Source organism: Nyctereutes procyonoides, unplaced genomic scaffold (genome assembly GCF_905146905.1).
Source record: "Nyctereutes procyonoides isolate TBG_1078 unplaced genomic scaffold, NYPRO_anot_genome, whole genome shotgun sequence".
In the NCBI taxonomy this organism is placed as follows: Eukaryota; Metazoa; Chordata; class Mammalia; order Carnivora; family Canidae; genus Nyctereutes; species Nyctereutes procyonoides.
This window is the reverse complement of record NW_026575030.1, coordinates 3,182,874-3,208,471: the sequence shown is the minus strand read 5'-3', so window position 1 is coordinate 3,208,471 and position 25,598 is coordinate 3,182,874. Positions and strand designations below refer to the sequence as shown.

Here is a 25,598-nt window from a genome sequence, read left to right as displayed (position 1 = left end):
CTGTAGGACATTAAAAAATCTCTTTAAAGTTACCAAGCACAGGGAGCCAGGTACGTGGGCATTGTCTTTTCCAATGGGGCTAAGTGCCCTTCCCACTCAAGTACTAAAAACAGGGGCTGGGGTATTGAATCCTTCTGCAGAGCGTGCTAATAAACCTTTTCCAGATTTGGGCGTTAGAATTTAAGTCATTCAATCATTCCAATTTTTTTTGAAAGATTTTATTTATTCATTCATGAGACACACAGAGAGGCAGAAACATAGGCAGAGGGAGCCTGATGTGGGACTCAGTCCCAGGATCTGGGATGATGACCTGAGCCAAAGGCAGATGCTCAACCACTGAGCCACCCAGGGGCCTTCATTCATTCTAGAGGTTTGAAAGTAAAAAGGGAAGGATTAAGGGTGGGAGGGAGGGACTCAGGAGGGAGAAGGAGACAGGGCAGAGGCAGGCAAGAAGAAAGCAGGGAAGGAGAGAGAGAGAGGGAGAAAGGGAGGAAGCAGGCTGCAGAGTCAGATCTTTTTGTTTCAGGAATATATCAAGGAAGCAGATTTCCTTCCAAAGTTCAAAGGAAACGGTATGTTTTGTTTTCATACTCCGTTCCATTTTTCACTTGGGAAAAAACCTCAGCTTTGAAGCCTCTCTGTTTAAACTCATTAGGAAAACCATCAATGATGGAAGCTTTTGTGAAATTGTAGTGGGAGGAATTAGTGCTACGGGAGAGCTGGATCAATCTTCAAACATTTCATCTATGGAGATGGGAGGTCTGCGCTAGCTGCTTGTTCAGCTGGGAAGTTAACATAAACAAATGCTTCACTTACCGGAGAGTCCAAGGGACTAATGACACTTGGTATTTACTCTCCGAATACTTCCTCAGCAGCCCCCTGTGCCTGCCACCTGAAAAGGATGGATGCTTCTTGAGGACTAACTGAACAAACCAACTGGCAAAATGACTTGCCTGGAAGAGAGAGGTGTTCTTTTAGTGTTCTGCTGGAAGAGACGTAGTGCTATTGACTTCACTGCACAGAATCTTTCCCTGTGTAATTCATAGTTTGATCAAGTTTGACATGGAAACCTTTATAGCAGGACTGTGTTAACATTTGAGGATATCTTTCTTGGCATCTGAGTCTTTTTTTTTTTTTTTTTTAATTTTGCAACCCATTCAAGTCTCCTTAGCAAGGGATCCCTGGGTGGCACAGCGGTTTGGTGCCTGCCTTTGGCCCAGGGCGCGATCCTGGAGACCCGGGATCGAGTCCCACGTCGGGCTCCCGGTGCATGGAGCCTGCTTCTCCCTCTGCCTGGGTCTCTGCCTCTCTCTCTCTCATTCTACGTGACTATCATAAATAAATAAAAATTTAAAAAAAATTTAAAAAAAGTCTCCTTAGCAAAATTAAAATAGGGTGATTTGGTTTTGACTTCGGTTCTTCACTTCATTCTTAGAGCACAGTGCATAGCATGTGGAATTGATCCAAAATGAATTTGAGAGTGAGAAAGTAAGGACTGCAGGTGGGATGCAGGAGATGACAGGAGAGAAGAAAGGTAGACAGCGGCAGACAGGGAACAGTGGAAGATTATCAGATACTATTGGTGCTCTTAACAAAATTGTTCTAGAAAAAATGTTAGAAAATGTCTTTGTGCATACAATATAAGGTAGATTAATTTATGATCTGAATGTCTGCAAAGGAATAGGACTTAATAGTTTTCTTTTTCTGACACTAATTATATAGATGTACACGCAAACGTATATAGGTAAGAACATAAAAAGACAGCACATACATGGACATGCCATCTGGGTGCACGTACATGCCTGCGTGTGCCTTAAATAAATGAATCCATGTATAAAGGAACTATGATATAATACTAATTAACAGAACTGACTCTTCTTCCTCTCGAGTGTACTCCAAGTACAAACTAGAGCCTATTATTTTAAATTGTGGGGAAATTAAGCAGTGCATAGATACAAGAAAAGATAGTAGAAACGAGAAGCTAACCATAACCGAACAGTAGATGACTGATTATTCTGGGGACATCAGGTCCTCATTTGCTTTCCCTTATTTAGCTCGTGAGAAAATAGGGCATAAAATTAACCTATCCGAGGCATGGAACCATCCCTGCCCAACTGAATGGGCAACTAATCCAAAAGGAAAACAACCATTACTTATACAACCATAATGTAGATGCAACATGGCATATAAATCAGTAACTCTTGTATTGCAAAACAGACAAATAGATTAATGCATGTTGCAAAGGATGGGTGAAGAGATCGATTAGGTTACTGATTCAGACCATGAACTTTCTCTCAATATACTGCATTTAACTTTTAAATAAGGTTTAGGAGAACCTGTAACATTTTGCTCACTGACAGAGCTATATTTTACTTAGGGCAGAAATTGGCTAGTCTATAAAAATTAAATTATGCCCCTTTCACTGTATCTAGTCAAGAGGAAAAACTCTAATTACAAGATTGCACTGTCAAACAAATGCAAATTCACATGCTTTATATCCTGGTTTAAAAATTCATATGGGGGGAGCTTCAATTCTGAAACGAGAATCAATATTTGAAATATTTTTCAGAGTGCAGTGATAAGCCAGGGCAAAAGAAATGTCATTATCAAGGGTGCTGGTAAGTAGATGCTAACTCATTAAGAGCAGAACTTGAGAGCACAAGTCATTTGTTATGCAAACATTTAAATATCAATTAGTAAGGACAATGAAAGAAAGCTTTCCTTCCCCCACAGTCCAGTGCCTTATTACTCTAGAAATGACCAAGGGGAAAAAGAGCAGTGGAAAAAAAAATCTCCGCACCTAATAGGAATGTCACTCTGGGGAATAGGTAAAGGTTAATTTTAAATGTACTTCCCAATTGAAAATTAAATGTACCTGCCTCAAAATTCATAAGAGCTGAGTTTGCAGGCTTAATCCAGAAAGGACTAACTAAAGGCCTGAGTATATTGCATCACTGGTATTTTTTTGGAAAGAGAATGCTTCTCATCACTGCTTAATGTCAAATATGCTTGGTTCATTACAATCTCTTATTCTGTTAAAAACTGTGCTTTTCCTAGACCTATGAAAACGGCCAGTCCACAGAACACTAGGCTTTAAAAATCCTACTGGTTGGTTCTCATCTTCATTTAAGATCCATTTCGTGGCCTGTCCAGTCAACCAGTTCACTAAGCCTGTCAGGTGAATATGGTGGACATGAAGACCATCTAAATCTTTAGCACTCGGCCTAAATTATCCTTCCGGGCAAACCTCAGTGGCATGTTTTACTATAGAAGGTGCTGCTTCAGGAAAGCAGGGGCCTCTTGGTAACAGTCGACCAGTGGACATGGACCAGATCTGTAACTTTTCTGGCCCCTCGATTCTTCCTCTAGAATACAAAAAAGTTGGTCCAGACTCAGGGCACCCCAGAGTCACTTGGGGAGACCCACAGCTGGGTATTTCACAGACTTAGTGAACTGGCTTCTTCAAGGGTGAGGGGAGGCATGTGGATTTCAACAAAACTTCCAGGACAATTCTGATGTGCACCCTTAATTCTGTGTCACTGGGACCTTTTAGTTCTAATGCACTAAGATTCTCAGAATAAGAGGTTATTGGTCCAATGAAAATAATTCTGACTTCGGTTCCTAAGGGTATGACGTAACAGGTGTGACTTTCTTTCCCCAAAGTGGAAAAGCTAACCCTGCAAACACTGGTGGGTCGGGGCCTAAGGAAACAAAGGCTGCAAAAGAAGACTACCAGATTTCCTGAGATGCTCCACACGAAGCACCCAGAAAAGTACGGGCTGTGTAGGGCACGCACGCTCTTCGGACTGTGATGACTGTACTACCTGTGGTCACTTCACAGTCAAATCTGAGTTTGGCTCTCCATCCCTGCTAGCTCGAGAAGGGTTGAGAGCCACTTAAATTGATTGGTCTGACAACTACTTGGAGATGAAAATGGAAGTGCCTTGGAAGGATCACACTCCCAAACACTGTTCTTTTGATGCAGGAACATGCATTTGGCTGACTTCTACTGAATTCAGGCTTAAAATCTGTGTCCCTCCCCTTATAACAGGTTTTTCCGTTGAGTCCGTCAACTGTTTGTTTTTCAGACTTCACAACTGGTGTTGCTTTATTATTTCACTCTCTGGTCCAGGACACATGCCTGAGGGAACTGAGTTTGGAGAGAAGGAGCCCACCTCAATCTAACTAATAGCAACTTCAGGCCTGGCACTTAGAGACTATGCTAAAGGGTTCCCATAGATAACATTGGCATTATGATGCCGGCTTTGCCTTTCTTACAGCATTGTTTGGAGCAGAGAATAGAGCAAGAGGAAAAACAGCACTTTGAAAATGGAATGTGTGATATTTATCTTACATACACTTCTAGGAAGAAGTAGCTCTCTGAAAAAGGACACCTCATCTGGCTGTAGTTTGGTTCATATCTTTCTTGTCTCAAACATATCCCAGCTTATAAAACACAATACCTAGATAAGCAGTGGCCTAGAGGATCCCAAGAAAGTTCCTAATGTGTCCACAGTTTATCCCCCCCACCCATTTTTTTTTTCTGGCTCTAAACTACCACCTGGAAGAAAGCTGCAAATATTTGGAAGAAAACAAAAACAAAACACTACAGTATTCAGAGGGATTCCAACTAAAATCAAAGCAGTTCCTCTAGTAGGAGGGCAGAGTTTTGCTCAGGTAAAATGCTCAGGAAGGCAACACAAGGAGATTAGAAACCATTATCAAAATCATAGATATCAATCTTAGCTACAAAATCGTCACTAAATTTTGTTTTGCTTTTGTGATAGCCCCAATCCCAGGACAAATGACAAAACAACAGTTGCGGTTTTTCTTGGGACACGTTATTCTTGTGAGCAGTTATGTCTCAGGCTTCCCCAAAGAGCGATTTGGGTGGAAGGAAACCATACCTAATGACCTATAAAGACCAGCTTTTAAAACTGTGCATGTGGGTGGCCCTGGTGGCGCAGCGGCTTGGCGCCGCCTGCAGCCTGAGGTGTGATCCTGGAGACTGGGGATCAAGTCCCATGTCGAGCTCCCTGCATGGAGCCTGCTTCTCCCTCTGCCTGTGTCTCTGCCTCTTTCTGTGTCTCTCATGAATAAATAAATAAAATCTTAAAAAAAAAATAAAATAAAAAAAATAAAATAAAACTGTGCATGTAAAACATCATGGCACAGTGATGAGCTAGCTACCTGATCCTCCAATATCCCTGTGGTTGGCAACAGGGCATTTCCAGGCCCTTCTCTGAGAAGAAACTACTTTTCCAAGGTGCTGCCTTTAAAACTGGAGCCCTGGCATTCATTTGCTAGTGGATTAAGAGAATCCCTTCCCAGATTTAATCCCTTCAACCAAAAGCTCTGTGGGCCCCTACAGTTCAGCAGACTAAAGGGGAGCAGAATTTTGGCTCAATCCACACCATTCACCACAAGATGCTATTTCCCATACGTTTATTATCCTGAAAATGGCAAGGTCTCTGTTGATGGATTTGACCTTGGAATGGAAGCTGGAGTTCCACCCATTTCCCCAAAGGTGTACTTGTGGGAGGACTCTGATTTCTGGTGAGACCATGGGGAGGTGGACCTGGGGAGTTACAGGAAGTGGACAGTAAGACGACTGGGGTCAGAGGGAGTAAGTGAGGTTTCCCCTCACTAGACCCGCTTCCGCTCTGCATAAAGCCCAGCACCTCTCATCACCTAAGCTTGTGGGGCTGGAAACTACATTCCTCTGAACAATCTTGGCAATTTGTGCCTGAAATTTGATGCAGTAGCTCTAAAATTAAATAAAGATCCTGTAGCGTTCTTCTAAGAAATATGGCGTGGCTCTGTGACAAAACACATTTTTCAAGATCTGACCTCTGGGAACTTCAACTAGCTTCATATTTCAGGCTGACACTGCTCACAGGCTACTGTCTAGTAGCCCAAGCGGAGCTGGTTATCCATATATTTTCCAGTCTCCTGATCAGCTTTTTAGCAGAGGGAGGTGAGGGGAGTAAATAAAAAGAGGAGAGCCACTAATTTAAATGCACTTCCCCTCCCGAGTCCCTTGGGGAGAAGCCCTGGTAATTAACTCTAATGAGATTAAAGTAACTCGAACTCTTCATTTTGCCAGCACTGTAAAAGTGAATCTGCGATAAGCGGCGTGTATGCATTAAATCACAGTCAGTCCCCTCCCCGGCAAGGAGGTGCCCTCCCTCCCCAAGTCCTACCGCGGGCCCGCGCGGGCCTCGGAGGGCGCTACCGGGGTCTCACCCGCGCTCTGCTCCATCACTTCTTTCTGGCACATGTCTTGAACGTTGACCGTGCAATTCACGATGAACTCGGGGGAGGAGCAGTCGTTGTTCAGCTGGAATTCTTCACACTGGTAACACTGGATTTGCAGCGCAGAGCCTGCGGGGACAGACGCAGTCGGGCTCAGACGCAGCCCCCACGGAGACCCCTCGGGAATCGGCGACCCTCCCGGGCCCCAGCCCGCCACGCACGGATCCCGACCCCCGGGGGGCTTGGCTCGCGCCCCGGGGCCTCCAACTACGGCGGCGGCGGCGGCTGCAAACGACGGGGGCGGCGCGGCCGCCGAGGGTCCCGCAGCAGCCCGACACCCCGACACCCCGGGGGCCGTCCCCCACCACACCCGGCTTGGCTCCCCCCCCCCCACGCAAGTTGAAAGGGCCGGAGCACAAGGCGAGAGTGAAGTGGCTCCAGAGACTTGCTTCCGCCCCAACCTACAGCGAAGGATTTGCCTAATTGTTAATTGGCTACAAATCACTTAATTGCTATTTTGGCGCCGCTCACGACTGCGTTCGCAGACGCCTCCTCGGTTCTGAGGCTCGTCGCCAGCGTCCCCGTGCCGCGGCTCCGAGCACCCTCCGCGAGCGCCCCGGAGCCCCGAGCCCCCGAGCCCGCGCCGGCCGCCAGGAGCTGCTGCGCCTCGAGCCCCCGACCCTTCGCGGGACGGTCCCCGCAGCGGCAGGGGGGTCCCAGCCCCGGCCAGGGGCGACTGCGCGCAGCCCGAGCCGCGACGCCACAACCATTTGGTCCTGGCTCTCGGGGCAACCGCTTGGCGGGGGTCCGCGGTCGGGGTCCGAGAGCCGCTCGCGTAACGGAGGAGTGAGCGGTTCGGCCCCGCTCATCGCCCCAGCCCGGTCCCCCTGCTCGGGTCTGGACCGAACTACCCCCGCCGGCGGACAGACCGCCGCGGAGCCCGCGCCTCCTCGCGCCCGCACGCCGCCGCGCGCCCTGGGCGCAGCACCCCCGCCCCGCCCCGCCCCGGCGCGCCCCGGACCCCGCTGCGCAGCCCGTCGCTCACCTGGCCGCGGCGTCCGGTACCCCGGCGGGGTCGGGGCTTCGCCGCCCCCCGCCTCCGCGACGCCGCACCCCGCTCAGACCCCCCGGTCCCCGGCCCCGCTGCCTCTCCCGACCACGCAGCCGAGCCTCCGCAGCTCGGGTCCCGCACAGCGCCGCCCCCGCCGCTCCGCCTGCAGCGCGGGACGTGGACGCTTCGCCTTCCAGCGCCTCGGGGCGCCCCGCCGGGCAACCCCCGCGCAGCACGGCCCCGGAGGTGGGTGCCCGGGCGGCGAAGGGCGGGCGGGGTGCGCGCGCCTGGCGGGGCCCCGGCCCCGGCGTCCTCCTACCTTGGAGCAAGAACAATCCGCAAAAAGTTGCTGCGATGCCGAGGACCCACATCCTCCCGGAGCCGCGGAGCCGGGGAGCCGGAGGAGGGCGGGCGCATCAGAGGCGGCGAGCGCGGCGGAGGCTGCCCGGGCCGCAGCGGCTGTGGCTGCCGAGGCTGCTGGGGCCCGCGCTCCCGTCGCCGAGGCCACCGCCGCCGCCAAGAGGAGCCGCAGGTGCCGCCGGCGGCGCCAGCATCGCCCGCGCCCGGGCTCCCGGCTGCGGGGCGCTCTCTTCCCGCCGGCGCTCCCGGAGTTGGCGGCTGACACTGGAGGAACTACTGGCGAGCCGGAGCACCCAAAAAAGTCTCGCCTCTTCTCCCCACCTCCCACTCCAGGCACCACGTGACGGCTGCCGAGTTGGGGCGGGGGTGGCGGGCGCGGAAGGCTGGGACCGTCTTTTCGCGTCCCCACCCCCTCCCATCGCCCTGGTCTCCCGCCCCCGCACGTCCCCGGGACCGGGACGCCGCGGGGAGACGGAGGGCGTCGTTTCCCGGGGCCCGAGGGTGCAGGCGGGGCGGGGGGGGGGGGCGCAGCAGGTGCGGCGGGGCCGGCCGGGCGCAGACCGCTGGGCGCGGGGGTGGGGAGGCTGCGCGCTCGGCCGCGCCCCGCTGCCGGGGTCCCCGGGCTGCCACCGGCCGGGGACGGCGCGGGCGGGCAGCGGGGCCGGGGCCGAGGGCCGCCGGCTGGAGGGCCGCGCTCCTGTGCGCCTGGCAAACTGCACACCTGCCGGCGCCCTGGGGTGGCCCGCGCAGCTGCGCCTCTTTCCCCCCGGCCCCGGGAGGCCCCGGGTTCAGTCCAGGCTTGGCCGCAGCGGGGGGTGGTGCCGAGGCCCCTGCCCGACGGGCGCCGTCACCCCCGGGCAGCCCTGCTCCAGCTGCCGGCGCGCGCGGCAAGAGGGCGCAGCGACCCCGCGACGGTCGCCCGGCCTCGGACAGGGCGGCCCCCGGGGACAAGTGTCTCGAGTTCCCCCCCGAAGGCAAATCGGGGTGAAGAAGGGGATCGCTCTCCTCGGTCCCTTTGCTCCGAAAGGCCGGGCATCTTCATCCTGCTGTCACCGAAGTCCCGCGTTATTGGTACCAACGCCGGGTCCTCTCCGCTGCGCGCCTTCCCAGCCCGGGACTCCGGCTTAGGCTGCCCCGGTCCCCTCCCCATGCCCCCTCCCCGCAGGCAAGCGACCCACCTTGAGTCCTCCGGGGATGCGCAGGTGCGAAGTTCGCCTTCCCACCTGCCGAGCCTGGCAGCAGGTGGAGCGGGAGCCTCGGCGCCGCCGCCCCCCGCCCCGCTCGGCGCCCGCCCTCTCGCCGCCCCTCCCCCAGTCCCGGTGCAAATAGCTTCCCGAGCTCTGCCCCCCTTCACCCTCCCACGCCTGGGTCACCCCCTGGAGGAAGCTCTCCCTGGCCAGGGCGCTGATTGTTTATTTCCCTATCCTGCCGGCAGAGCGGGTCTGGAAATGGGCTTAAATGACTTTCTTGTAATTCCTCTGCAGAGATCCTTCCCCATCTGCCTCAGGCTCCTTCTGTCCCTTTGGCCCCCTCTTTCTTTCATTTTTAGTTGGTTAACCCCTCGGGGAGACTGAATGCTTTGACCATTACCCGCTTGCCTGCAGACTCTGATCTTACAATTGGCTGAATTACTATCTCTGGAGCAAAGCGGCCGGTTTATTTATTCCTTCCTGGAATTGATTGTTGTAGCACGTGTGAGATTCAAAGAACTGGGCCAAAGGGTTCTTGAACAACTTCTTTTAGGATTTCAGAGGGTGCGCCGGTGATAGGACTTTTATTCAGAAATGAAACAAAAGAATTTTCAGAAGTCTGAAAGACAGTGAGACTTTACATAATTTTCATTTAACAAAATTCAATATAACAAATTGCACAAATTAACCAAATAACACTGATTATACAATGCTCTTTGAACAAACGAGTGTGTACTGAAGTAACCATATAGATCCTAAAAATATGTCTATTGGGCCTAGTTTACAAGCTCCTGTACAAAAGCAATTATAAATAGTTCACATCTAGAAAAAATACAAATAACCTTTAAAATAGAATTTATCCTCACATATAAACAGACTTTGTAGAAAAAAGAAGGATCTTAAAAAGTAAGAATTTTTTTTGTAGCACCAACCATTCATTTTATTTTTGAAAAAGTGAACATTACAGATAGGAATTTGCTTTCATTTCTAGATTGCCCACATTGTAATAGAAAAAGTAGGAAGATAAAAATCAACAAATACTGTTCAGAATCCTAGGCAAGCACTAAGTAGAAGAGGATGTAAGGAAATGTTTGGAGGGAAAATCTGCTTTTGAAAATAGAATTAGGTCACTTCCGATCCACTTCTCTTCCCGTCAATGTCACACTTTGAGTACCTGTTACATTTTTCAGTGGAAGCAGAATTATACTTACTACTAGAACCTGAATCTCTCTGGCAACTATTTCGAAATTGCACTGGAATTAAAGTTTGTATCACATTGAGATTGTGGGTTGGGGATGACCATGAGCCCTCTGGTTTTTGGCAGGCCCTGTCTCAGCTTTACAGAGTGTACCCACGAACAATTTGAGTACTACGAAAGTGAAGTCAACAAACACCCCTAGCTGGAATTTTTTAAAAATATATTATCAACTTCTAACACTTAGTACGTCATTTCAAGAGCATGGCACGGATTCAACTTATTGCTGTCTTTTTTTTTCTTTTTGCTACAAATATAATTTCTCTTCCAAAAATTTACAACTTCTGTACAAGTATTCAAAAAAGTGCAAAATTAAGACTTCTGTATTGTGGGTGTGTTTACAGTTCATCCTCATGACACACAACAAATGGAGACTATCTTTATTGCCCTGTCAGAGAAGGAAGCTCCAGTGGGTTGTTTCTTGTGAATCTGACAATGGAGTCTCTGGTGTTGCCAGGGTTTATTGTTTGTTGCTGTCTCTATGCCCCCCCCAACACTCCCTCCCCATCCCTCTGTTGCTTAAGTGCTCCATTTTCAGCTCACTAAGAAAAAAAAAAAAAAGGTCCTTTATACATCATTTGAACCCTGACTTGCACAGGAAGAGAAGCTATCATATAAAGAATCACTCAGTGATTCCAAATTGTCTACCCCAGGCCTGTCTGAACTACTCAAAGATGCCTCTTCATTTTTTTCTTTTTCTTCCTTTTGTCCTTCGACCTTGTTCAGAGAGTTCTCTCTCTCTAGCAAAATCATAGTTTTGCTGTTATATTTATTGAATGACTCCAGGGAAATTTTGGATAATCTATTCTCAGGATCTTCTTTTGTTTCCTCAACTTGTTTCAATTTCTGCAATAAAAAGACAAAAATATTAGAGACATATTTCTTTGGAAAATCAAGTTATTCTATCCAATATTCAATTATTGTCTGCGTAATGTGCAGTTTAAAGGGATAGAGAGAACCTACAAGTCTTTAACAATCGTCTAGTATAATTAAAGGTAATAATAAAGCCAATTTTAGGGATAAATCAAGACTTTATTCATTTTACTGAGATAAATAGGTCTCGATTTGCAAACCAGTAAAGTGCCACTTAATTTCATTTTAAATGGATCTACTTGAAATTTGTTCAGGTAAAATGCCTTATATATCTTCATCAAAGTTTCAAACTTCTCTCTTTTCTTACTAAGTATTACTAGTTGTCTTATTTCTAAATATAGATAAGGATTGAATTTCAGCCAGTAGTTGGGGTTGTACAGGGAGAAGAAGGCATATAATCCTTAAATTGCCATGAAATTTCAATACCCTTTAGACTTGTCAGAAGCATTGTCATCCTTCTTTTTTGTCCCTTTACGAGTCTTAAGATATTTGAAAGCGATCTCCAGGTCTGTGGGTCTAGATTCCAGAAAGCCCAAGGGCTTAAAAAACCATAATAACACTTCTGCCCATTAGTAACCTCTCCCCTCCAGGAGGCTCCAGTAATACCAATTAGGGGTTGTCTCTAGGACTTTATAAAACACTGCAGTCATATTCAATTATTCAATTATTGTAGGTAAACTCTGTAAACCAATGCATTTTCCAACTTCTGTTCTCTTTCGGGCAAAAATTCTATCCAAACACTGGGAAGAAGTAGGGACAGGGGCTTAGAGGTAATGATAGCTTCCGTTTAATAAGCATCCACCATGTAAAACTCACTGAATACATATTCTTTGGGAGCATTTTCACAGAGGACTTGCAAGTTACACATCCTCATTTTAAAGAAGAAATCAAGGCTCAGAGTGACAGAGTTATTTGGCCAAGGTCACTCAGCAAGTGACAGAGAACAGGATTTGAATTCCAAGCTGCTGGCTGCCTTCCATGCTCTTGTTCCTACTAAACCATGCTCTTATATAATAAAAGACAAGATGTCCTATTTTTTTTTTCATTTTGCCACCCAAATATTCCACTTAAATAATTTACCAAACCGTCTCTATTACTATTGCCCCGGGCTCTGACAAATGCATTTCTGTTCCCCAACCCACCCCGTACATTGTTACGCTGGATGCACAAAGGTACAATGAAGAAACTGTGTTTTGATCCAGGGAACAACACACACAGCCCAAGCCTATGATTCTCATATGCTAAATATTTAATAGGGAAAAGAAAAAGAGATGGCACTGGATGGCTTTGGCGTCCCAAGAGCAGACTGAGAGACAGTTTCTCTTTCCGTTATGGAAATGGCATAATTCTGTAAGAATAGTTGAAAATCATCCTTGAAGTGGTGCTTATGTCATTACACTGTTGATATCAAGGAGAACTACTATTCACAGAGTTAATTTTCAACCTCAGATGGCTGCCTTGAAACCAGAGGCAAGAACAGATTTCTAGGTGCTTCCAGGAAAGTGGCTCCATAATTAGGAATAACACCATGCAAAAGCCCCTTTTCATGCATGCCATGCCAAGTTTTAGACATTTCTTAAAAAAAGATTTAATTGAGAGAGAGAGAACAAGGGGCAGGGAAAGATAATCTTTTTTTTTAAAAGATTTTATTTATTTTTTCATGATACACACACACACACACACACACACAGGCAGAGACACAGGCAGAGGGAGAAGCAGGCTCCATGCAGGGAGCCCAATGTGGGACTCAATCCCGGGACTCCAGGATCATGCCCTGAGCCAAAGGCAGGCGACAAACCACCGAGCCACCCAGGGATCCCCAAGAAAGAGAATCTTAAGCAGACCTTGCCCTGAGTGCAGAACCCAACTTGGGGCTTGAACTCAGCACCCTGAGATCACAACCTGAGCTGAAACCAAGTGGGTCACTTAACTGTACCACCCAGGTGCTCCTAGGCGTTTTAAATAAAGATTTATATGGTACAGTACAAAAAATAAATGGAGAGCAGGAAATGCTTTGGTGTACCCAATGTTGATAAATAAAGGATGTTTATTGCAATTTTCTCCTTACCTGAATATCTTCTCCCATTTTCTTTATTCAAGAACCATGAGCATTTCCCTTGCCTATTTCTGGTCACAAATGGATCTTAAATTAATTCAATAGACACTCACTAGAGAAGCTAGCATGACACAGATGGAAGGTGTTGGTGTTGAGGATATACAGCAGAATAAAAGTGTGTCAGGTGTTGGGGATGGGGGTTGAGGCCCTGGAGTCAAACACACCTGAGTTTGAATCATAGCTTTACCCTTTTATTGGCTGGGTGAGTGCCCTTGAGCTCCCTTCTTCAGGTGTAAGATGGTCATAAGATATACCTCTATTTCACGGTTGTTGCAAGCAGTAGAAATAAAACACATTGAGACCCAGAGTAGTAGGTGCTCAATAAATGGTACAAAGAATAAATTACAGCGAGGCAGGATTCTTACTCTAGACAGTGTTGTTGAAAGTGTTCTCCAGGCCAGCAGCATCAGCATTTGGGGGAAATTGTTAGGAATGCAAATTCTTAAGCCCCACCCAGACTTACTACATCAGAAATGCTCAGGCCTAGCAAATGTTTTTTAACAAGCTTCCCAGGTGATTCTGATACCTGCTAAAATTTGACAATCACCTAGTCGGGAAGAACCTGTAGTCTGGGAGGGAAGATAGATGATAATTCAGTGTATTGAGGTAGAAATGAGGAAGGAGTTATTTACCATGAAAACACCCACTGTGTCAGACATAAATAGTTTGCACCATGTTTTCCCAATGTTTCATGCTTGTCAGTTTGTTTCTTCAGTCGATTATAACAGAGGCCTATGGAGGTGATGAAAAGGAAGGAATGGCCCAATAAGAAAAATCACATGGCCTTCTCAGCCTTGCTTTTTATTTTTACAGTTTTTAATGAAAGGTGGGTACAGAGATAGTTCTTGACTATAAGAAAAACATTGACCCATATGGCCATCTGGCATTTGGCCTCAGTGTTGGGGAGTGGTAAGAACTATGATCAGCTCAAGGGCATGTGCCTGTTCTAGAGGCAGGAGCAACTTACTCCCGTCACACAGAAACGTGGGTCCAGAGCTCTTGATTTTAAAGAGGAGGTCATCAATCTAGAACAATATTTGCTTATGTTTCAGATCCTCTGATGTTTAACTTATTTGCTTATATTAAGAAACAAAACAAAACAAAACAAAACAACAGTGATGCCTGGGTGGCTCAGCCATTTAGCTTCTGCCTTCTGCCCAGGATGTGAACCCAGGTCCTGGGATCAAGTCCCACACTGGGCTCCCTGCATGGAGCCTGCTTCTCCCTCTGCCTGTGTCTCTGCCCCGCTCCCCTCTGTGTCTCTCATGAATAAATAAATAAAATCTTTAAAACAAAACAACAGCCCAAGCCCCGCTGTATAAGTCAAATCGCAGTATTTGCGTTGTTTGAATATCTGAGGTAGAAATTATGTTTTATATGTCTATGTCCTGCCTGACTGCCTCATCCTCCTTCCCCTACCAGCTTTCTCCCTAAAGGCCTCACCTCTTGCTCAGTCATCAGTAGATTCTCAGTGGAGACTTACTTGATGGGTCAACCCTCTCTGGCATCAGTGGAGCCTCACCTGTTTGCTTGGGTTTCTCCAGGGGTCCTGCCCATTAAGAATAAAAGCACCAAAGCAGCTTACTTCCTTGCCTCCAGTTAGAAGCATACCAAGCTGGCCTCAACATTATCTGGTCAGATCTCAGGTATTCTGCAAAAATGTTGAAGTCCTATAACATTTACACTTAAAATACAAGGAGGGCTTGAGGTCACACAGTACTGTGCTAATGATGTATCTGTCAGGTGGTAACAAAACAGGGCACATTAGTTTGCAGCCACTGTATGCGAAGGTGCTTTGCAAACTAATCATGGTAATAACAGTTAGCATTTAATTGAGAGCCTGTTCCGTGCAGACACTCTGCTAAGCACGATGCACGGATTATCTGTTTTCATCCTCGCATCAATTCTGTGTGGCGGGTGTCATTAGTATGTCCATTTGGAGCCAGTGGAGGCTTGAGGAAGTTAAGTCAGTTGTTGAAGGTCATGCAGTTGTTGAAGGTACATGGTGCAGTCTGGATTTGGACCCCGGGGAAGTTTGCCTGCAGAGATAAGGCTCTGGGAAAAAAGCTTTGCAGTGAGCAGCCACTGTTAAATCTTTAAGAGGAGCATCTGAAGTAAGGGTTACAGGACAGCAATGATAGTCATGATGACAAGCCCTGTAGAGATTAGGATTTGACAAGGATTGTGTAGTTCCCTCGGACATCCTCATTTCCTTCATATACTGTGCCTCATCAGAATTCTGATAAAATTAATATACTACATTTGTCACCTATAGGTGGCAATAGTTGTACAGTTCACTTTTCCGTGGGGCTTTCTGTTGCACTTGGGGACCAGATAGGGCTAAACAGGGCAGGCGAAGATATGTTTTCATGTTTAAAATATGTGACTTTGCCATATTCTTAAAATCTTTTCCTGCCTTTAGTGTAACCACGGTGTTATGAGTGATAATTCGAGCAAGTAGACAGTGGCATTGTTTGCAGAAATCCCTTGGAATGAATTATATCTTAACTAATTTAATTCCTTGTAGTCAAACGTTAATCAGAGCAATCTACTATGCGACTGGCTGTGTGTGAGTAACTGTGTGGTCTTGGTTCTCAGAGAGAGTTCCATTAGAGGAGGGGGCTCCTGGAATGATTCTGATGGGGGGGTGGATAGGATGAGAGGATACAGGAAGTTGTAGGGGGCATTCCATGGAGTTCCCACTAAATACGCCCCTGTTGCTTCCTCATCCCGTTCTGTGTCCACTTTAGGTCCAGTGGCGGCTCGAATAATCTCTCTCTTGCCCTTTTGGATTCTGTAAAGGACAGAATCACTGCAAAGACAGAAATAGCCATCAAGAGGTACCTATCTTCAGGGGTTTAGGAACCCCAACCAGACTCGACTAAGTGTTGCTCCATACCTGGATTATAAATCATAAATAGCTTTTATTTTCAGAGAGCTTTCCCATCCAAGATTTCACTTCACTCTTACATCAGTCTGGAAGGTGAGGGAGGCTGGTGTTGGCTGTACTCTCTATGAAGTATTTATGGAATTTGACTTTCACACAAATTCAAATTCAGGGGGAAATCAGACCTAGAAACTCAGTTTCCTGATTTTTCAACACAGAAATGCATCCCATTTTTTTCCCACACAGTCAATAATGATCATGGAGTAGAGTCTGCCTAGACAAATATCCTAAACATGAGGAAAGATAATACTGGAGGTGATGTGGGCCCCTGCCATAAGGGAAAAGGTGGGGAGAATTATATAAGGTGATAGAGAAAAACTGAAGTGATAAACCAGAAAAAAAATTATATACATGCTTGCTGATATCAGCTTCAAAGAGATACATGTTGTACATGTATATAGCCAGACACTCCTGCCCAGAGGGGAGAAATAAGTAGGAAATCATGAAATAGTGTAATGGATTAGTGTTTAATGATGAAAACTACTCTTTCATTATTTCAAACAAGTTCCCATCTGTTGATCATATCTTGAAAATATTGGTATGTCTACTGTAAGATGTCAGAAAGAGATTCAGATCATCTTAGGAAATTCCAATGCAGCATCATTCCTCAGCTGGGCATTAATACAAAGAGAACTGGCATCTTTTAGCACAAATTAATATAACCAGTACCTTTATCAACATAGTCTTGTTTCTCTCTATTGCTATAGAGATGCACTGCCAATCAGTTCAGGAAGACATGTGGTAGGAAAATAGCTACGTTTATGAGGTGTTTTTGCTATGTGTCATGTACTGGGTTGAATGCTTTGAACGAATTATCTCCTTTAATTCTTATTATCCCCATTGTTTATATAAATAGGAAAATACTCTGTATTTTCTGTAAATACTAGCCACACACACCTGGCTAATAAATTAGGGAGTCAAGATTTAGGCAGAAGTAGTCTGACTACAGAATTTGGGATCTTAATCACTATGCACTAGACCAGATGTTTGGAAACCAGGGTTTAGTTCTCTGGGATTGTGTTAATTAGCTGTGCGACCCCTCTATACCTTAGTGTCTTTACACTAAAGTTTTTAGTATCTTCTTGCTCTATAAAGCTCTGTGGCTATAAAATATTCTTAATTGGGTGTCTTCTGTGCATCTATTATTGGCACAATAAATAGCTCTCTTCCCCACTTTAGTTCTGAATAAACTGAAGACTAAGATAAAAAGGAAAAGCTGGTGGGAGAATAAAAAACCGGCTTTATTAGTGAGAAAGCTTACATTGGAGAATGAGGTTTCCTGCTGCAAAGATGTGAGTTTCCTAGTACTCGTCCTAGAAATAGGCCTGGGAATTGGCAACCCTGGGCTGGGGGCAAGTGTCTTCCCATAGAGCCTGTAGCATAAAGGAACAAGACAAAATGTGTGCTTCTCACAGCCATCCTGACTCCAGAAAGAGGGTGGGAAGAGCAGGAAGTGAGTTTAACATTCCCTGTTCTCCTCTTAGACTTGCTAATTATTATTTATTTTATTTTTTTTACACTTGCTAATTAAATAAGCCACCCCTCCTTCTGACCAGGAGAAGTATATGGGGGGTGGTGGGCAGAGGCCAGGAGTGTTACCCTAGGAAGATCCTCCCACCTGAAAAGAAGCACCTGAAATTGGAAAGAAGTGTCCCCACCACGCCCCCTACTACCACCACCCAAACTTTTTCATTATGTATGATGATGCAGATTTTAACTAAATAGTCAAAAACGTAGTAAGGCCATGAAGATGCAAGAAGTAACCCTGGCGGGGGGGGGGGGGGGGGGGGCGGGGAATCAAGCTTATGGATGCTTTGCCACTTAGTTTTCATTAAAAATAATTTTTAAAAAGATGCAAGAAACCTCAGACCGCAGTGAGTGGGGGTGGGGCAGAGTAACTTCTTCATGGGCAAAGAGGAGAGAGGTGATTTAGTAGATGTGAAAGACACGAGCTGCCAGGTGGGCACAGATAAATCTAATAGAGGAGACAGTCTGGCTAATCCTGGATGTTGGGTTCAAGTAAGATATGATTTCTCTCATCTGTTTCCTGGTGAGCCAATTTTGGGCACTGGGAGGACGGATTCATAGCAGAATTTTGTGTTATGCTCTTATTGCAGGAATGGGGAAGAGGTATTTTAATCCAGGGTTTCTTAGTCCAAGGTCTGTGCACATTGCAAAGTCTACGTTAAGTGATATTTGCTGGGGGAAGGCCAATCTCAAGAGAAAAGATGCAGCTAAAGTCATTTCTCTTTCCTCAGAGGCACTAATCTCTTCTTTAATGCCACCTCTTACTGTATTCCTGGCAGAGTTACTTTCTGAGTGAGACATAAAAATAGATAGAATGACCTTTGGTGAACACTAGAGACCCTCCAGACTTTTCTCGAGAGTTGTGGTGTTAACCCGGTTAACCGGGTCAAATTCCAACCTGGATAATTACTTTCTCCCCGTGCCCAGTTCCTTTTATTACCTCAACTGGACACATTACTCTTCACTTGCCCTTCTGAAAAATTAATGTGACGGATCAGTAATAGAGAACCACTCTCTCCATCCAATCGCTGGTAGGGAGATGCAATTCAGCACTTGGGGGCACTCTGTTTCCTTATGGGTCCTGAAGATTCTTCAGTATCTCCAGGGCAAACTGGTTTTATTAGGTGAAAGAGTAATTTTCAGCTGAGATGTGTTTTTCTGACTATATTATTAACTATACTGCTGTCCTCTACCAGGATCAATGACTTTTAGTGACCTGTGCTGGAACCCCTGAACCCAGAGGGGAAATATGCGAGCTTACTTTTTGGAAAAAAAAAACAAAAAAGTCAAGCAGAGAGAAGATCAGTAAGGAAGGAAACAGGGCGGGTAGAAAATTTTGCACCTTGTAGAAAGGAAAAGAACTAACTCAGAGATAAACAATGGCCCCACGGACATTTAAAAACTAGATCCAAAGGGCAATAGGAGGGGGATGCCATTTTATCACAGAGATGGGAAATGCTCCCATATGGGGAAAATGGGGAGAAGGTGTGGGACCAGGTCTGTCAGCCAGAAGAGAAAAAAAAAAAAAAAACACAGAAAATCACAAGTGTAGCTCATGGCAGATTAAGGTATTTGAGAAGAGGAAAGGCATGTAAATATAAGTTTGGGTAAAACTGTTATATGAACATGCAAAAAAGGACGTGTTTGTGAGTTCTGCAAACTAACATCAGTGCCATCACTTGAAATGCCCATTTGAAAACATATTTTTTGATTTTTGTTGTCTAGGTTGTGGATGAGTCTACAGATCTAATTGAAAATGTAGGTTGTTCACCTACAGATGCGTAATGCGTCAGATGTGATCAATAGTGTTCAATTTCTCCAAAAGCAAAATCTGTACTGTTTTAAAGTGACCTAGAATCAGGAAACAAGCCAGCTCATTGATACCAGTGTGTGTAATTAGCTTAACTAAATGGAACATACTTATCTGTGTTCCTAGATTCCTTTTTCTTCTTCCAGCACAATAATATTAACTAAAATTTTTATTCAGGAATGAGAATGGAGCAGGATCTGGCCTGGGAACTTCTAAATCTGCTTATTTTAGTGTCAGGGTTAATGATTCTGGCTCATAAGAGTGGAGGCATCAAGCCTTTCTGCCTTTAATTTATAGGTATTCTTATGAATAAAAATAAGTATATATCGTACTAACTTAAAAGATTGATCAGGGATCCCTGGGTGGCGCAGCGGTTTGGCGCTTGCCTTTGGCCCAGGGCGCGATCCTGGAGACCCGGGATCGAGTCCCACGTCGGGCTCCTGGTGCATGGAGCCTGCTTCACCCTCTGCCTGTGTCTCTGCCTCTCTCTCTCTCTCACTGTGTGCCTATCATAAATAAATAAAAATTAAAAAAAAAAAAGATTGATCAGACATTTTTCTTTGACTAATCCTTCCATCATCGTTTCATGTCGTAAATCTGATACCTAACTGTCTAGCAAGCTGGCCCATGTCTGGCATAGATGTCAGTGTGTGTCAGCATGAAGATGCCATGAACTTTGTCCGAGGAAAATACAGCATGCAGGGACCACTGTGTATCCCAGTGCTGTTTTCACTTTGGAGTGACAGATTTGGGACTACTCTTGTAGGAACAAAATACACTTATGTGGAGGATCAGATGACTATGAAAAGGTTATACTATTTCTTTCCCCCCATGGAAGTTCTCCTTCCAAAGAAAGATTCCCCAATAACATTATAATGCTGGTCATCATAAAAGTATATCTGGAAGCGCTAAGCTTTTATTCTGAGTTGTGCTGTGAGTGCCAAAGCCAGGAAGCAATATTTCATATTATTCATTAATCTATAAATAGGCAACCTGAAATTACTTCTAAAGGAATTTGGTAGACCATTTAAGGGTCACACTACACTATGGCATTCAATCTATTGGATACTTTACAATAGCCATCGAGCCTAATGGGACTGCAAGGTAATAAGGTTCATCCAGCAACACACAGATGTTTGTGGATGTTAGAATGTTCACTCTCTTCATATTTATACTTCATTTTCTAATGCAATTCATGTTTTGGTTTTAGGGCTGGTCAGCCTTCGCTTTGGATATAGTTATTCCCCAGGATATGTGACATAGTGACTCCTAGGGCCAGGGCACATCAGAATCAGCACCTATATATTGATCCTTGTTCTAAAGAGAGGATTCCTTGGTGGGAATTGTTCTAAAGACTTAGGAACATTGAGCTTTGGGTTCCGTGTTGTAGTTTAGTTTGTTGCAACAACTGTAAGATGTTCTTATTTCTCATTACCCAATAAGCATGGGTTGGGCGTGGGGGTCTAGGATGGAAGGATGTGCTAGTTGGGAGAATGCTAGCAGGAGTCTGCTTTCATTCTGGATTCCATCCCTTGCTTTGCCACAGTATGACAGTGACATTCATTATTTCAACTCTGTACCCAGATCTTAATATTAAAATAGAGATTATGCAGCTCTTGCCACAGCATTTATTTATTTATATATTCAACAGATATTTATTTAGCATCTACTTTATTCTAGATAGTATTCTAGAGACCAGGGACAGAGCAATATAGGAGATAAAACTACTGCTCACATGGAATGTACATTTAAAAAATTCCTTAATATGATATCAATATAGAACAGAGCTTCAGATATTTTAGGAGATGGATCCCTGAGAAATGAGTTGGAATAGTCTATCCAGGCTGCTCTCTGGTTCTTAATAATGGCACTTAGAACACGAATTATCTTGTCAATCTCAGAGCTGTGGGTATGCCCCTTTTGCCCCAATTCTGTTTTTGAATTAATGCCCTCAACTTGCTTAGCTTCTTTTGGTCTCCTTCTCTTCTTTATCTGTTACAGCATTTGGGCCAATGTTTTTCACAGGTTAACTAATTACCGTTTCCATTCACCTTTCTCAACCTCTCTGTGGCTAGTCATCTCCTAAATTCAACATGCTTAAATGAGAATTTCTTCTCTTTCCTCTAATTCCATGTTTTTGCCAATAATAAGTTTTAGAACTTAATCCTTTTTTTTTTTTGTTATTCAGAGCTTGTTCTGTTTCTATAATAATTCATCCACAGGATCTTTTTTTTTTTTTTTATTTCCACAGGATCTTTTTCTCTGTGAATTCCTGTCCATTTGACTCTGAACTTACATCTACTCTATTATACAGGCTGTTTTCATATCAATATCCCACTTCTCAATTGGATTACACACTTCTTGAGGCCATGGACTAGATTTTATTCCGCTTTCTTTCTCAGATTCTGACACTACGTCTTGTATCTCTTGGAGTTGATATTCATTGCATATCAGTAAAGGTAGTCCCTATTAGATCTGCCTTTGCTACATCAGTTCCTCTGGAGCTCATAGACTTGACTGAGTTTTCTGTAATATCTGCTTTTCTGTGATGAAGAGACATGTAAAAAAAGATTATTTCAGACTTTCACTTGACTAATGATAGCACAGTACGCATATTAGTGGTAGCATGGCCTCTAGGATTCCAGGTTAGCATCAAGAACCAGGGCTACCCTTGGATTAATGGATGTGTGACTATTGTCTACTTTGGCAAAAGCTATTTCCTATCTGTGTCAAGAGCAGAGATAGGTACACTTATATACTATGGCCATCCTGGTCTGACAGCTGTGCTTTGAGTTGTCCCCTTTCTTCTCTACCCCCCAGGTGGGCGTGGCCAGCAATTGAGTGAAGCAGCAGCTGCCATCACTTCCTGGAAATCCAGGAGCAATAGCCAAGACAATAAAGCTTCCCAGGGGGTGAAATGTTATTAAAAAAGATCAGGTCTGTGATGGATGGCACAGATATTGGCTCTGTCCTTAAGTGCTTCCTTTAGCCAGCGAGTACTACCTCACCTGATCTGAGCAAAGTGCTCAAATTCAGATTTTTATCTCTAAGACAGGGGTAGAGGGGAGCCTGGTGATGTGAGTGACAGTGTAAACATGACAATGATGACATTCTTAGGGGCAGCAACAAGACTGTTCAGGTGATAAACCCACCAATATTACTGGCTATATCAAATCATGAAGTTAAACTGTAGGGAGATTAAATTACAGCTGCCTTAGTACAAAATTCTAGTGCTGGACAGCATGCAATGCTTTTTGTTCTCTCTCTGCCACCTATAATATATTCAGTTGGCAAACTGACTCCTGCATTATAAAAGGTATGCTCTTCATAAACCACATACGCTGGCTCAATGCTACTTTATGAGGTTTAATTCAGCTATCCACTACAATAAAAATAAACTTTATTTTTGTCTCACATGCACAGAACAATTTAATTTTTAAATTAATGTCAAAACGAAAGGCGCCTTGCTCCGGGTGAAGCATGTTTGCCCCACACAGCTGCGTAAACACAACTCGATCGCTATGAGAATTAAATGTGGATCAACAAAATCAATAGTTAATTGTATAACTCAGGGTCTTTCATTTCAGATCTAATCTGGAAAGAAGGTCCAGGGGATGTTTGCTTTTGATTTTCTTAAGATATTATTTAAAACCTTGCAGTCAGGCGGAAGAAGAGTTCACTAGGTCTTCACATCATTTCCCTAACTTGTTGGGCTTGTGAGCCGTCAATATCATATGGATGGTTCGGCCTTTCCAGTCTTTACCTTCAAGCTCGGTGTCTTTATCAGCCAAGCTGACTCGATCGGGCTCTCTGGTTGGCACTAATGTAAACAAACTTTATTGCAGCAAATAACCCAACTTAATAGGTGTCTCGGCTCCAGACATGGCTGTTTTAGTTGTATTATGTCCCACCTTTTGGTCTATTTTGCCATACTATCTACAGTGATTAGTCAGCCACCTTCAGCCCCACCTGTGTCAGTAAAATATATTATCCTGTGAAGATGCACAATTTTTTTTTTTGTGACATGGCAAGAAGATGTGAGTTGGACCTGTATGGGCAAATATGCTATCTGTTCCAACAATCGGAAACGGACCAAAGAGAGGGGGTGCTGCTGGAATAGAACCTATAAAAAGTCATCCAATCTCATTAGCCCAAATGGATGAGAAGGAAAGGAGGGCAGGCAGGCTTCCTTTGCAAAGGGAATAGTACAATAACATCCAGAAGACCATGGGGGTAACAGATGGACCGCCTTGACCCTTGTTATATTACTGCAGAGCTAAAAATGTACTGTTTGAACTTCGTTTCCCTTTAAAGTGTAACCTTTCATTTAGTAAGTTAAGCCTTGCTCTCTCTTACATATTGTTAGAAGCCTTCATCCATTTTGGGGAGTGAAAGCAGAATAATTCTTGAAATAATGAATCATTTTTCTTTTTCCAGCTTGTCTAGAAATCCCATGATTATTTTGCTGTTGCAGACAATGACCTTCTCAAAGGAGGCCTATCAAACGTTCAAGATAAATAATGAGAGGGTCTCTCTTTCCTGCCTCAAGGAAGAAATTGCATGGAGGGAAGATGTTTGTGAAAGCCTCAGTATGCCCATTCCAGGAAGGGCAGCAGCGTGCTGCGAGTGAAAAGGAGCAGTGCATCCGTTTCCATGTGACCAGCGGCCCCATTCAGCAGTCATCCCGGGGCAGCATCCTTGAGGGATCTTGGGGAAGACACCTAAGCTCTTTACCCAGTAATGCTGGAATCAAAAGTTTCGCTGGTGACAGAGCACATTTTAAGCCTCTTGACTTGTGAGCAAGTTAACCAAAGAGAGGAAGCTCTGGTTAATGCTCCTTCCAATGATAGAAAAACATGGTTCAGATGTAGTAGGTCCAGGAACTAAGACTGACCATAATGAATCCCCCCCCTTCTCCCACACCCCCATCTTCCCATCTAGCACCAGATACTCAAAGGGTAAAAGGAGCCTTTCTTTTGTTCACCCCATGGAAACAAGGTCTTACAAACTAGGTAGAGAGCTGCAGTTGAAATAGCAACCTGCCTATGATTCAAGTGCTTTGGGGATGCACAGGAGTACAGACCAGCTTCTCAGGGCAAGCGTTGCGTTATCTGTCCACCCTTTCATGGCTCTTGTACTAAAGTCTCTGTGGACAGCTGAAGACACTGAGCTTAACTTTGGAAGTAGGTACAAGACCTTCCCATATATGCCCTTCAGTCTCCTTCTTATCTTTGTAGAAATTCCTCCCTTTCCCCATAGGTGGCTGAGGGATGGCCAGGCTTGAGACTAGGGGAGGAAAATCCATTGCCACAGGGGGGGGAACCTGACATACGCACAAATGCACAGATGGTAGTGGGGACCGTGGAGAACTGCAGAGCCCCCGCCCCAGTTAGTGGGGAAGCTACTGCTTATTTAACAAACATCTGTGTAGCACTTGTGCTTGCCCTAAAGATGGGACAGGAGGCAAATATCATTGGTTACACTATTTATTACATGAGAAAAAAGAGGCAGAGGAGCTACGTTTCTTGCCCAAGGTGGATGTGAGATGCTAAGCAGAGCAGGATTCGCATCCAGGAGGCCAGCTGGAACTCTCCAGCTCTCAAACACTAGTCCTCCTGCCCCAGTGCTGGCTGACTTTTACAAACCCTGGGGGGAATGTGGGCTTGGTGTTGCCGGAACTTCTGATTTCTCAAGAGCAATGGAAATCTGGAATTCACATACAAAATCTCCTAATATTTATTTAAAACAAATGTGTGGGTCAAACAAAACCTGTTTGTAATTAATTTGTGGTTCTCCCGTATTACAACCTATCAGCATGAAGCTATTGGCAGGATGGTTAATGATGAGACTTGCCACCCATCCTGGGGCAAGTGCATTTTAAACAGACACTAAACATCCTCATAATACTTCAATGCCCCTTGCCCTTCCTTTCACGAACAAACAAAACAAAAATTTCAAAAGCCCATCTTCAAGCATTAAGAATAGCAAATGAGAACTTTCTGAAACCTTTAAACTCACGCCTAACACATGAACCACTGCCTGGTCTGTCACCACATAAACAGCAGGTAAATGGAAGATGCTTCTATTCTAAATATTAATGGATTTTCTACTTTTCTTTGGCCAGAATTGGTGGAGAAGGCCATGTCTCTTGCCTTTTGACCCATCATCAGCAAACCACACACTTAAGATATTTTTTAAGAGAGGGAAGTGCAAG

At 45.1% G+C, this 25,598-nt stretch overlaps 2 protein-coding genes across 17 annotated transcripts in view; both read right to left on the bottom strand.

Moving 5' to 3' along the window:
• LYPD1 (LY6/PLAUR domain containing 1) overlaps window positions 1–7,911 on the bottom strand; it is a 44,334-nt gene extending 36,423 nt beyond the window's left edge. Inside the window, exons 1-2 of the mRNA XM_055316291.1 lie at window positions 7,626–7,911; window positions 6,247–6,384 (exon numbers count right to left, since the gene is read on the bottom strand). Of these exons, the coding sequence (XP_055172266.1) occupies window positions 6,247–6,384; window positions 7,626–7,677 (190 nt within the window). The 5' untranslated portion in view covers window positions 7,678–7,911. The remainder of the gene's footprint in view (window positions 1–6,246; window positions 6,385–7,625) is intronic.
• A 1,575-nt stretch (window positions 7,912–9,486) lies between these two features.
• Window positions 9,487–25,598, bottom strand: part of NCKAP5 (NCK associated protein 5) — a 947,559-nt gene continuing 931,447 nt past the window's right edge. For 15 of the 16 annotated variants that reach the window (XM_055316283.1, XM_055316284.1, XM_055316277.1 and 12 more), the window contains one exon: window positions 9,487–10,957. In XM_055316283.1, coding sequence (XP_055172258.1) covers window positions 10,679–10,957 — 279 coding nt within the window. In that variant the 3' untranslated portion in view covers window positions 9,487–10,678. The remainder of the gene's footprint in view (window positions 10,958–25,598) is intronic. The other variant, XM_055316287.1, reaches the window with a different exon arrangement.